The sequence below is a fragment of the Rhyacophila brunnea genome, unplaced genomic scaffold (genome assembly GCF_057557595.1).
Source record: "Rhyacophila brunnea isolate RB1 unplaced genomic scaffold, BYU_Rbru_1.0 scaffold_13, whole genome shotgun sequence".
NCBI classification, from domain to species: Eukaryota; Metazoa; Arthropoda; class Insecta; order Trichoptera; family Rhyacophilidae; genus Rhyacophila; species Rhyacophila brunnea.
Genome location: NW_028232785.1, coordinates 16,580,680 through 16,595,567, shown reverse-complemented (window position 1 = coordinate 16,595,567; position 14,888 = coordinate 16,580,680). Strand labels below are relative to the sequence as shown.

The window sequence follows — 14,888 nt, the reverse complement described above, 5'->3', positions numbered from 1 at the left end:
GTGGGACATGAGCCATTTACAAAATTTTACAGGAGACTCACAAACATGTGTGAAAAGTGCCTGTTTTTCATATAACATACCAACTTTAAACTCAAAAATCTCTATGAAAACTACCGTTTTTGATACTTTTGGTGGATTTTTTGAAAAGAGCATCACTTGCACTACCATAATCAATTAAAACATGAATTTAGTGGGAGTTGGCGTTTGTCCCACTTTGATACCAAGGTACTCAATATTATTATGATACCTACAGACGAAAAGAGAATCGTGCCTTCTAACAGAAATGCCTAGCATTTTGTAACACCTTACTTTTTTATTTGTGTTCCCTCATTGCAAGTTATTTTTATAACAAAAATATGAAACGTTATGGATCAGTGTTGTCGGTGTAAATAGCCAAATAGTTTCAAGATTAGACATTTTCTAAAAACTGGTAGGTTAGGTAAGTATATATTGATTGTTATAAGATTGTTATATATTTAATCGGTGACCGGACAAAACAGAACAAAACAAAACAGAACATGACAAAACAGAACAGCCAGGGGAAAAATGAAACAATATTTTTTGTTGAATCTATTTAGGTTAGGTTAGGTCATTATTTCGTTGTAACAAGTCACCCAATCATTTTAAATAATATTGATTACTATGAGATATCGTAAGCTTGCCAGCAAAGTCCCGTTTATTTGAGGCTTTCTAGCGATGAGGAATGCAGAAATTATGTATATAATTTGATTTATTATGGCGTATTGAAAATTTGTGCTATTAAAAATCTATCAACATAATAGAGATAGGACAATTTCAATATAAAATTTATATTTTTCCTGAAAGGTCATAGTTATATTTATCGTTGTTCTGTTTTGTCACTGTTCTGTTTTGTCATGGAACCCAAGGTACATACCTATCCATCGTTAGTAATATTTTGACAAATACGTTAAAATAAGTTAGGTTAGGTTAGGTTACGTCATTCGTCGAGAACGTAAAATGAATACCTACCTGATATTAAAATTCTGTGGCTATTTGACAGAAGCAGATATGTCGATTTTTGGTGTTTTGAGGTTTAAATGCAGATTTGTTCTTCTATGTCTATATTTTTATTTGCCAAAATCAGATATGGCTTATCTTTTCTACTGACTTCATAATCAACGAAACAAATTTCAGATATGTTTAAAATTAAGCAAGTCATATTTGCCAAAACAAGATATGGTACCATATCTGCTTCTGGCAAAATAATAAGTATTGAATATAATCAATGCATTCTATTTGCCAAAACAAGATATGGCTGCTGTTTTGGTAGTTACTGTTTTTTGTAGGAACAGTTTTTTTATTATAATGTCTTATAATAATTGAAATTGACAACTCTGATATTCTATCCTCAACATGGCGCAGTGAAAATGCAGTACTAGATGAGCAAGCCACAGAACCCGCGATTCCAATGTCTGTGTCGCAAGCAGATCATGATATTCAAATTACCGAATCTCAACAAAACTTTGCCTCGTCGGATGACGAACCCCTTGCTCAACAGATTAGAAGAAATTCTGCTAACAGCTCTCATAATCCGTGTACATCTACATCTCGAAGCACGAATTCATCTCAAGAAAAAATCAAGAATAAAAGAACGTACACGAAGAACTTGAAAGACTGCGGCAAAGAGTATAAAACTCGTGGTGGTGGGCTAAACCTGAAAAGCTGTTTATTCCATTATAGTCCTGTTACCGTTATAAATGTTTTAGCATGCTTAGTGAAAACAATCAGAAGGATATGTTCGCAAAAATTCTGGGAATGAATAGTAAAGACACGGCTGACCAATTCCTCGCAGATAACATTACCATTAATGACAAATTAATAGAGAGGAAAGGAAAAGGCAAAGGTGGTCAAGTAAAAGAACGCATGATTACAGCTATTTATAAAGTAAATTTAGTAAAAGTTTGCAAGAAGATGTTTCAGAATGTTTTTGGCGTATCCCGAAATAAAATTGATGTCGCAATTGTGAAAAAACGCAGCTCGGAAACAGGAATCATAGACGGTGACCAAAGAGGGCGTCACGAACCACACAATAAAAATAACATTGAAGAAATTGAAGTAACTAATCATATTAAAGGTTTCCGAAATACCAAAGTCACTACTACTAAGACATACAAGCAAGCTTTATTTATCTCCGCAACTTAATATTGCAAAGATGTATGATATGTATAAAAATGAACGGACTTCTCAACAGAAAATACCTTTTACATATTCTAAATATGCTTCAATTTTTCGTGAACTAGGCTACAAATTTTAAAGTCCTAGTATAGACACTTGTAAAGTATGTGATACATATAACATTCAGATTAACTGTGCAAATGATTTAGAAAGGAAAGCTGAACTTAATGAAAAAAAACGAACACTTGGCTAAGGCTGATGAATCATATAAGAAGAAAGAACACGACAAATTGTTATCTAAAACTAGTCAGTCCACTCGAATGCTAGTTTGTGATTTGCAACAATGCCTGCCAACGCCTTCCCTGAATACCAACATAGTGTACTATAAAAGGCAACTGTGGACTTATAATTTTACAATTAGAGATTGTAAAACAGATACCGCAAGCTGTTACATGTGGCATGAAGGGATTGCTGGTCAGGGATCTGATCAAATAGCATTGTGCTTCGTACAGCATTTGCAGAATCTTCAAGAAACCGTAACTAATATAGTAGCCTATTCAGACTCCTGTCGAGGGCAAAACAAAAACATAAACTTTTCTTCAGCATTGTCTTCTTTTGTCAGTGAATCTGAACACGTGCATTCTATAGACCACAAATTCTTGGAAGTGGGACACACCAGAATGGAATGCGACACGGATCATGCCCGCATAGAAAAAGCTAAAAAATCTATTGAACTTAACATTAACACCCACAAGACTGGTACCAATTTGTACGAACTGTACGAGGCAAACATCCGTTTAATGTGGTGGAAATGTCAGCAGAAACTTTTCTCTCTTATTCAGACTTACTGAAAACCACTTTCATTAAGAAGTTAAAATGTGTTGAAGGGCAACCGATCAATTGGCACAGTATAAAGTGGCTACGGTATGAAAAACAAGTCGGTGATATAAAATTCAAATACTCTCTGAATGATGAGGAGCCCTTCAGAACAATGCAGTTATTAAGGAATTCCAGAGGGCGTCCACATATTCCTATAATACCGAGGACTCATATGGCACCTGCCCCAATAAATCCTCAAAAAAAGAAGGACTTACTGAGCATGATGTATTTGATAGATCCCGTGTATCATACTTTCTATAATTTACTTGAAACGCAACCTTCTGTACCCAATTATGGTGATGCTGAAACCAGCGAAGACGATTAAAATCTGGATGTTATTTTTAAGCTACCTACCTGTAACTTTAAAATAATAATATGCCTAATGAAGGCCTCCGACTTCCTGACTAGCTCAGGCACTTGGAAGTGGAGGTTCATTAATGTGGAAGAACAGGCAGGAACCTCATGGACGTGGAGTAACCAAGAAGTCACGGGGCACAAAGTCAATTAAACACCAGATGAAATCTTCAGAACTCGTATTTTATTGTTATTAGAATATGTTTGGCCTTATGGCATTCCTTCATCAAGGATTATAGTCCAAATGTATCATTCACATTGGTATCGAAAGTCCCAAAGTTTATAATAATTAAAAGAAACTCGATTTATTGTTATTATCCATACACCACAATTAGTAAAAAAAAAAGGAAAGTCAAATCAATTAATATTCGAAGTTCACAGTTCGAAGTCTCAATAAACAAGAGTCAACTAATATCCGAAGTCACAAAAATACAACATTTATTACTGATTAATTAAAAATTAATTCGAATATTATTATTTAATTATTTTAAAATTAACTTGATTATTATTAACTAATTATTTAACATTAACTTAATTATTTCTAATTAGTTATGCAGACGAGATCGTGAGGGTCCCGGGGCAACAAGCCGTCGCAGAAGCGACTCCCGGAACCCACAAGTGACAAAACAGACTGACTTTGGATTTAATAATCTTGCCTTTTTATCCGTTAGGGGTGGTTGTATTTCTCACAAATTCACACCGATCACCTATACTGCCATATGCTACACATTTATATAAGGTTGACGGATGTCAGACTATCAACCAAACATATAGCGATATCGATGTACATAATATGATTAATATTAATATTACTTTAATTACATTAATTCCTTAATTATCTTAATTATTTTAACTACTACATATTACTAACGCCCGTCCATACGTCCTACTTTATTATTTCTCTAACCCATTGCATATTACATTAAATTTACCTATTATATTACAATTTACATTACATATTATCTTACATCCAAATCATATTTTATATCTAATTTAATTTAATTATCCTTTACCTAAGCATATTATATTTGATCAAAATTTTAACCCTATTACATTATTACCTATATGTACATAGTCTGCGACCGACTTACGAGTATCTCCTCCACAGCTCACCTTGCGGGGTGCTAACACTCGACAATGCCAACTGTGGGACTTCTACATATTTTAATTTTGTTCGGCTTTGTCGAGGGTCGTGATTATTCCACCGGTTGCACATTGACTACCAGGGTCAGACCGAGCGGCTGAGAGGCACTACTCCTTATGGGAGCGCCCCCCACAGGGGCAGAAAATTCAGTGTGCGACACTAACCTAGATATGTGTGAGATATGGTACATTATTTTTAAAATTGAATTTGCCAAAACCTGATATGTTCTTTAAAGTGATTTTTAAGAAAAACTGTACTATTTAAATACAAATGCTTATAAGTAATTAAAACTCAGTTCATGTCTTCATAATATTACATTAACTTTCTTTCATAATTTAATACATAGGATTTATCACAAGACACACAACATTCAAATTGCTCCCCTGAAAAGTAGGTGAAACGATCATATCTGCTTCTGCCAAATAGCCACAGAATTAAACCGGAAGACACTGCATTCATTCTTAAAAACTCCCGGACGAACTTTATTTGAATCGATTTGCCAATAACACGCACTTATAGTCCAGGCGAAGTTTCTAATCGAAATTTTGGTGTTAGGTTTATAGGTACCTATTATTAAGATATCCAAATTCCAACTTTCTATTCTCTGACCATTTAAGAGAGGTGGAGACACCATTAATTGACTGATTTAAAACTAAAAAAAAATATAGCTACTATGTAGCTAGGTACCTACCTACAATGTAGTGTATTATTAATTTTTGTCGGTAGGTTGTGCATTTGCCATTTCGTCGCTTTTAATTGGTTTGTCGAATATCCGTTTTTGTTGAAATTGCCCTTTTAATGCAGAATAGTTTTTTGTATCTAAATGGACTAGTCACTAGAACCATCCTTTTCTTTAAACAACTTTGTAATGGTAATGAATACATCATTCATATGCTGCAAAAATAACAATTTAAATATCTCCATGTATTTAAATATAGGATTATGAAATTTGTTTTTCGTCTCCTGAACATTAATTTGGTCTATTCGACAAACCAATCCTACAGCAACGATTTGTTGAGTAGGTAGGTATGCATAGTGTTATAGTGCATAGTTCGAAACACGTATGACTCAAATACAAACTTTACTCAATAAAAATTTAAATATTTTATTTAAACCTCAAAAAATCATTTAATTTCTGTATTTTTTTATTTTATAGGCGGTTCAATAATTGACATAAAAAAGGTACCTACTTACCGACGTCAAAATAGGACATAGTTATGCAGAAAATAGCCACTCCACAAAAAATAAAAAAATAAGATATGATATAGATCAGATGCGAGAAGGTTTTCTCTACGTTCTGCTGAAAATAGCCAAGCCGCAAACAAATTATTCTTGAAATACAATACTAAGTATTTACAATTTTACATTTTTTATATCATGTTGTTGCTTAAGTGCCATTATCTCAACTCGACATTATTGTGGACTGGCCACATTCTGCATAACTACGTTAAATTGAAATCGAGGTTGAGTGGCAAATCGCAGTACAGAAACAAGCATCCGATAGAACATGCAAATAGTAACAGAGAATGTTCTAACACTGAGTGGACGCTGGTCATGTTTCAAAGCCATACAGGAGCAGACGACGCACGCACCTGGTTAGTGCTGAGTTGGCTAAATGCCTGAAACCTGTCATGCCCAAGCCAATTCTTCACTGGAAAGACTGCTATCGTTGACAACTGTACCACCCAAGTAGTTATAAATTTGCTAATTAGCTCGACAAGCATACTAAATATCCGCTTAGTGTCAGTTTAAATGCATTCAGCAATGCACTTGGATTAAAACCTACACGGTTTTAAACTACAGCGAAACCCATTTAATGACGAACAAAATGACTAACAAATAAATAACACAGTAATAAGCAGATATCTACATTGTTTTATTTCATCAACACAAGATATATATTTAGTCACCGGTCACATGGATATAAAATTAATAGAATTTTGCTTTTACCAGCTTTCGAACCTGGGACTTGTTAATTCACTTTCACTGAATTAATCGATTTAAAAATGAGAATTTGTTTTACGAGCTACAGCATCATGTGGCGTTTTTGCCACTAACTCGAGTCAGGATGTTTTTTCAATATTGTACATGTTTTAAACTTTATTTATGTCAACTTAAGGGGAGGCATACTCAGCGTAGGTTAAAATGGAGTTTTTATTGCATTTTCAAACCGTTTAAAAAGAAAGATTTTTTTCGGTTAGGTACATGTTCAAACATTTGCGTTAACATGATCTTACTCCCTACTTCAGTTTTAGTTTGTCAATTTATGGCTACGGCCGTATGTTGTAGCTTAACCACTGGGATATGCCAAAAGAAATGGCATATTTCAAAAAAACACTACCTTATTCTTAGGTCAATAATTATTACAAAGCAATCATTATTCGTAAGATGTTTATCACACTTGAATTGTCAAAGACATAGGTAGCTTATAATTAGTATCTTTAGAATTATCATTAAATGTGTTAATCTTGCCCATTTTTTTATAATAAAATGCCTAATTCTTATCAAATTAGGGATCACAGAGATTATCAATATAATTTTTTATCGTAAATATTTCACTATAATAATGTCGACATAAATTATACTAATGGTTTTATAAATGCGTTTAAAAATTAATAAATGTAAAAAATCATTACACCACTTCACATAGACGTCTAAAACATTAGAGCGAGAGGTTTAAAATAATACTATTTTATGTAATAAAAATACTTTAAGCAGTCATCGAAATTTTAAAAATAAATATAAATGATAAGGCTTCAAAATTATGTAAATAGATTATCTACAACGTTTAAGGAATGTCCAGGATAATTCATTCAAAATAGCATACAAGCTCTATTTTGACCTACGCTGAGTCCCCCCTTGTATTTTAGCTTTTTGCACGTTTCAATTGGCCATGATGGATTTCACAGCGATGGGCACGGGAGGGGGTCTGTCTTCTGCGTAGTCGACAGGGACAGACTGGTCTAATTCGGTTTACGATATTTTTGCCAGTCACATAGCTACGATATTTTATCGCTTATAGCCGCCAAATATGCAATGGGTAATTACTTCATATTATGGTGATGAATGTTACTGGCAATGCAATACAAGAATGAGTTCACTACATTTAAAACAATAATCATTTCATTCTTTTAAAACTGCCATACATAACGAAATAATAACATGTTTATGTATTATGGCATATAATAAATATAACAGACTATTTTTGTTTTTCGTAAAATAAGAAAATAAAATAATGTGAAAAAAAACAGATCAATTAATATAGATTTCGTTAAATCAAGGCGTCGGTTAGTGTTGAATGTAGAAAAGAAATTGAACATACATAAATTTGAAAAACTCTTCTGAGAAAATATATTATTATAACCAATAGAAAAAATCTTTTTGAAAAAGTAAGACACCCAGCAGGAATCGAATCTGAACCTATTGGGTTTTCACCCTGTCTGCGCATAATCCACTATGCTACGAGGTGACAACACACTAATTTAGAACAAATTTTAACTATTGGCTTTTTAATACCTGATCATCAGCGCTCTTCCTACCAAGCTACTATTGGCAATTGGTTTTTGTTTAATAAATCAAAGTATGTACCTACTACTTCAATTACTAACCGACATCATGGATTTCTCCAATATTTTATGATGTAACTTCATGCCCCCCCCCACAAGCGGGGGCTGACAGGGCTCTAGCCTGGGGGCCCGGCGAAGCGAATTGACCAGATAAGTGAGATAAACACACATCACAAATAATTTGCTTTAATAGTAAAAAAGTCGCCTGCGGCGCTATTTTCCTTCAATAATATTTTTATTTAAAATTATATGGTTGTACGATATAATTTTGAATTGTGTATCGACAACTACTGTACTCGACAACTCCATAATTCAAATGAATAATAAAATATACAAAAAAAAACACTAACTATACACATTAATTTTACCGCGTACACCAATTGGAAAACGCTACTATAGAGAGTCACACTGCCTTTATCCTCAGCGATAGGAAGGGGAGACGCCAAAGATTCTATCCTGGGGGCCCGCTTCAGGATGCGGGGGTCATGTGTAACTTACTCGAACTTGCTAATAATTTTTAATTAACTATTTCTTTGATTCAACGAATTCGGTGAATAAAAGATATAGTTAATTAGAAAAGAGATTGTTTTGTTACATATTATTTAATATTAATTGCATTTCACTAGGACAGTTAGTCAGTTTTCGTAATTTAGATTCCTTGCTATAACGCTCATTAAAGTGTATTGGGTATAGCAAAATGGGTTTTTTTATCACATCAGTTAGGAATGCGCACATATGATGATTTTTTAGGTAATTTCTCGTTAATATATGTAAAATCATGTCACCAACCTGCAAGCATGAGTAATTAATTGGATTCAACATTATATAAATAGTGTTGTTCATCAAAATATATCATAATATCATGTATACTCGAGTCAATGACATTATTAATGGACGACGCACTCAGTACAGTAGCTAGCAAGTAAATTCGCCAATAGTGACATTCACACGTGCATAGGTAGACGTCACGCAATATCCATTATGCGATATCACGCATCGGGAATTTATAACAATATCACCTTTATTGTAACGGCGTTAGAACAGTGTTTCTAGTATCAATGTTCGTTTGAGCGAACCTGTTCGAACCGAACCATTCGGCAGACCCGACAAAAAGTTTCGGGAATGTATAGCAATTTCACTTTCTTTTTAAAGGCGTCAGAACAGATTATGCCATTCGGCAGATCTGACAAAAAAAGTGAGTGTCATTTTTTTTCCAGATGCTTCGTCCATATTAATGTTATTGACTCGAGTAATAATATTGGCCTGATTAAATTGACTTATAACCAGAATAAGCCAATTATTATTCGATTCAATTTTACAGATCACACCGTACACATTAGTAATTACAATTAAATTTATTATGTTTAAATGGTCTTTCAAAAAATTAAACATGATGTGCAATTTATATTGTATAGACGTTACGTATGAGTAATTGCATTCATAAGTATAATAGCTTTTCTTGAATGGTTTATCACTAGAATGAAACATTTTGTGCAATATAATGTTACTAGACGTTGTGCATGAGAAATTGCATTCATCGCACTTGAATGGCGTTTCACCAGAATGAGTTATTTTGTGTATTTTCATCTGAGCCAACTGTTTGCATGAGTAATTTCAGTCACCACACTTAAATGGCTTCTCACCAGAATGAATTATTTTGTGTCTTTTCATGCTACGAGACTGTTTGCATGAATAATTGCAATTGTTACACTTAAACAGCTTTTCACCAGAATGAGTCTTTTTGTGCATATTCATATTACTAGAAGTAATGCATGCGTAATTACAATCACCACACTTAAATGGTTTGTCACCAGAATGAGTCATTTTGTGTATTTTCATGCTACTAGACGTTGTGCTTGCGTAATTACATTCACCACACTTAAATGGCCTAATACAGGAATGAGTCATTTTGTGTATATTCATGATACTAGAATGTTTGCATGAGTAATTGCAGTTTTCACACTTAAATGGCTTTTCACCTGAATGAGACATCTTGTGCTTTTTCAGGCTAAAATAATGCATGCTTAAGTAATTACATTGATCACATTTGAATGGTTTTTCATCAGAATGAGTCTTTTTGTGCCTTTTCATGTGACCAGACGTTATGGATGAGTAATTACATATACTACAATTGAATGGTTTTTCACCAGAATGAGTCATTTTGTGTATTTTCAAAGTACTCGACTTTGTGCATGCGTAATTACATTCACCACACTTAAATGGCTTTAAACCAGAATGAGTCATTTCGTGTACTTTCATGCTACTAGACGTTGTGCATGCGTAACTACATTCACCACACTTAAATGGCTTTAAACCGGAATGACTCATTTTGTGTATATTCATGATACTAAAATATTTGCACGAGTAATTGCAGTTCTCACAATTAAATAGCTTTTCACCTGAATGAGACATTTTGTGCTTTTTCAAGCTATAAGAATGCATGCAAAAGTAATCACATTTATCACATTGCAATGGCTTTTCGCCAGAATGAGTCAAATTATGCTTTTTCATGTGACCAGACGTTATGCATGAAAAATTACATATATTACAATAAAATGGTTTTTCACCAGAATGAGTCATTTTATGAATTTTCATGCTACCAGATTGTTTGCACGAGTAATTACATGTATCACACTTAAATGGCTTTTCACTAGAATGAGTCATTTTGTGCCTTTTCATTTGACCAGACGTTATGCATGAGTAATTACAATTAATACAAGTGAATGGTTTTTCACCAGAATGAGTCATTTTGTGGATTTTCATGCTATTAAACTTTTTGCACGAGTAATTACATGTATCGCACTTAAATGGCTTTTCACCAGAATTAGTCATTCTGTGTATTTTCATATTATCAGAGCGTTTGGATGAGTAATAAAATTCTTCACAATTAAATGGGATTTCATCAGAGCGAGTCATTTTTTGAGATTTTATATGACCAGAGCGAATGCTGGAGAAATTATCGTCATCACATTTAAACAGACTTGGAGTGAAATTCGTCGTTTTCGCCATAGTGTTTATATGAATCGCTTTGTGAAGCAACATTAGGTCGAACGATGCAAAAAAATCAAAACAGATATTGCATACAAAATTTTCTTTATAAAACCACTGTTTCTCCAATTTTATGACAGCCACTAATAATTCCGGGTTTGCCACATTCGACGGACAAATATCACGTTTAGCAATGTGACAGTATATGTTGACATCTGCAAACCTTTTTATATATTCCCCGAGTTCTTTTTTAATATCTTGCTCGTCTATCTGCAGGTCTGCGTAAGTAGTTTGTACATCAGTCATCTCCTTCGATGATTTAACACTCGCAATGTTGGCAGGGACGGTGCTTCCACCGCTAAACTAAAAAAAAAATTAAAAGTACTTATTAAGAAATTATGAGAGTTTTAAATGAAAATTCGTTATTATCATTAGTAAAAGAGCCTTTCAGAATCATTGTAAAGACCTATAAACTTTTCTGAAAAATTGACAGGGTAGCCACTGTTGAATACTACCCAATCAAGACTCAAGGCAGTCACCAAATACACCATCTCCAAGTAAGTCCATGAAAATGAAGAAAAAAGAAAGAAAAAAACCCGTAAAGGCCCATTTAAGGGCCGCCAATATTTTCAAATCGAATTGATCGAATCACATCTTTCGCTAGTCCTAATATCGCTATTATATTATGCCGCATAGGCATAGGCAGGGAAAAAAATAAATGTACTGACTGCCTACCTTTTGTAATAAAAATCATACAAATATTTGTAACAATAATTATCTTGTATCAACGCTTATAATTATATCCATTACATTATCCAACACCATATTATAAACTAAACTAATAAGACTAGATAACTAACTAAATGTATGATAGGAAAATAATAAGAATCGATCTATCATTCTGACATTCGAATGACGTTTTCAAATATTCCATTTGGTAGTTCGTAGTTCATTTGATTCATTCATTTCATGAGAATTTTAAATGACAATTCACCGTCATAATTAAAAAAACCCGTTGAGAATAATTATTGTACCTAGAAACAGTGGCACATGGCTACACGGCTAACCTTAAATTGGCTAAACATGGCTAACCTTAAATCAAAAGGTATTGGAGTAATACAATGATTCATGCCTTCAAGATCTAGTGACTGCAGTCACACAAGTAAGGATATACAATTATGTTCAAGGTTCAGCTCAATGCGACGTTTCGCATTCGCGGTTATAACTCGCAGTTCTGAGTTCTTAATAAATATGACGAATATATAAAATATATATCAGAATCACCACCACTACAAAGAAATTGCCTAATTGATATTAGCAATAGCTGATGCGGCTAGGCGAATTATTTTCACTGAGACATTTTGAGACACACCCACGGTGGCTGTGCGGCTTAAGCGTGGGACTATCACGCCGTGTCTCAGGTTCGAATCCTGCTTCTGGCAAGTACACAATATATTGTTTTTTAATTTGTGTGAACCTAATAGGTTGAGCAAGTGGCTGACATCCATTTTTCGTAAAAAAAAAAAAACAAACCTAACCTCGACTTTGTTGAGGTCCATATGATCCTATTAGCTTCGGAAATGGTTGAAATTTTTTTTTAAATAAACCTCGATATGCTTGATATCTATAAAGCCATATTGAAAAAAAAAACCTCAAAGACAGGCAGAGAGACGATATCACTAAGTTTTGACCCTACCATAGACAAAGAATTTTAGATAATAATAGGTAATTGCCATTCTCCATCTTCAGACATTATGCGCACTCCACCAATGGTAAAGACATATTGACAACACATAAATAATACAATAAAATAACGTAAAACATTATTACTAGGTAAAGGAGCAAGTATAAAAAATAATGTTGTAAATTTGAATTGTTTTAAAAACGTTACAATGTATACCTACCTTTATTCAGTAAGTGCAATAAATCTCATTAGTCAGAAACAATGAAAGCAGTTAGGTACCTAAAGTGTTGGGAATTTAATAAAGTACCTAAGCCATATACATAAGTTGGTAATTAATTCCACCTGTCAACCTTCTTTGATGTTGCTAATCTGATAGAAATTACTGTTTCAAAGATGTAAATAAAGATTTTTCATTACGGAAGTGAGCAACTTTTCTAAACGCAAAAACCCGCGACGTACCGTAATTTGAGGTTCTCATTGACAAATTACTATCCGGTAGACGAAGTGACGTCCTAACTACTGACTCCTGCGGGATGTCAAAATTTAATTGGAAATAAATATTCTCATACAATGACTTCGATACTGCTTCGTTCAAAAATTGCCCTTCCGTGGGATGAACAAGGCTATAATATAAGTGGATAAGCGAGAGATACAGCCGAATAATCATGAATGAATGATGTAGGTAACGTAAAAATCACTTGCCGGAACATCTACGGCTCAACAAGGACTGTGGGTGTCTATGCTAAAATCGAAGACATTAAATTAAGCAGGCATATTATCACGGTTTAAACATGAACAATAAACATGTACATTAGCACTCTTCAAATATTCTGAGTCAGTTTTAATTCAATTGTCATCTTTAGACGCACAGATGGCTTGGTCGGTCTGATCTAAGCAATAATTATTATAATTCCGTATTGTGATTACTAGAAATTATGCGAAACCATTGAACATATTTCAGTGTTTGAAAGATTGAATGAAATAACTATTATTTGGTTGTAAGATATGTAAAATAGGTATTAAATGCCTTACAAAAAGGCTTTGCGAGCAAGCTCGACCGACAATGGTGCCCCTAGATTGAGGCTATCGTCCCACTAAATCACTTGACGTATATATTAATGACCATCGACATAATATGGCTCGATGAGACGAAATGTTTTGTGAATCTGTCGTTTCGTCAAACCAACATTATTTTAAAATCTAACCTCAAAAGTGCGATTGTCATTTTCGGCGTCCTCTTGCTTTATCGCTAGCGTGTCGGCGTCCTGACAGTTTGAATGAATTATTGCCGCATCAGACAACTTTTCGCTTCCTGCATCAGATTCAAATTCATCTGGCTCTCGTTTCACGTCCATTTTTGTTTATTTGTTAATGCATTGTTTATTATACAAGAGCTGTGGCGTGCTTTTACCATAGACAATAATAAATGCCGTTGCAATTGCCCATAGACGAATATACTGATTGATATTGATTAAACAAGAGCTGCGGCGTGCTTTGACCATAGAAAAAAAATATTCCCATTGATACATTCCACTTGCATTCTACCTTGGAGATCCTTTGGTTCTTGTGAGAATATAACAATATCATTTGCAATGCACGAATCGGATCCCAACACCAGGATGATGTAGCGTTCGTACACTTCGGACATCGCATCAGGGATGGCCGAGGAGACGACATGTTAGTGGAGTTTGCGGAAAAAACACAATCTCTACACATCATGATTAGGTGTAAAGTACGATTTAACATCAAACGTGAGAGAACCAAACAGCTGCATAAGACCAGAGTCCGCAGAAGCTTGAGAAATAGAGTCGAATTCAGGGCTCGAAATGGACCGGAGCGCACCGGAGCACCGTTCCTTTTCGTAAAATCGGTAAAATAATAATTTGACCGTCTGAGCTAGATAGGCCATATAACAGAAAATCTAACACACTTATTTTTATGAAATACACATAAAATTTGATAACTATGTCTTCTAACTATGATATCTATGTATTATTCTTCAGAAAACTGTCAAGCGCTCCGGTTTGTAAACTTTTCCATTTCGAGCGCTTGTCGAATTCCAACAAGAGCTGGAGAACAGGCTAGCGGCCTTCCAGGTTGAAAATGACCACATCTCCCTACAAAACACCGAAGCCAT

The 14,888-nt window shown here is 34.2% G+C and overlaps 1 protein-coding gene across 1 annotated transcript; it reads right to left on the bottom strand.

Annotated features, from left to right (window-relative positions):
* Positions 1-7,396: 7,396 nt before the first annotated feature.
* On the bottom strand, positions 7,397-14,124 carry LOC147076668 (uncharacterized). Its single transcript, XM_085940911.1, has 3 exons — positions 13,957-14,124; positions 11,268-11,430; positions 7,397-7,476 (listed from the first exon to the last, which is right to left on the bottom strand). The coding sequence occupies exons 1-3, from the start codon at positions 14,104-14,106 to the stop codon at positions 7,397-7,399; spliced, it is 393 nt and encodes a 130-aa protein (XP_085797037.1). The 5' UTR covers positions 14,107-14,124.
* Between the last annotated feature and the right edge of the window lie 764 nt (positions 14,125-14,888).

Coding starts and splice junctions, on each gene's coding strand:
- LOC147076668 (XM_085940911.1), bottom strand. CDS start 14,106: ATGGACGTGAAACGAGAGCCAGATGAATTTGAATCTGATGCAGGAAGC. Junction 11,431..13,956: donor ATGACAATCGCACTTTTGAG/GTTAGATTTTAA, acceptor TTTTTTTTTTAG/TTTAGCGGTGGAAGCACCGT. Junction 7,477..11,267: donor TGCAGATGTCAACATATACT/GTCACATTGCTA, acceptor AAACCGAATTAG/ACCAGTCTGTCCCTGTCGAC.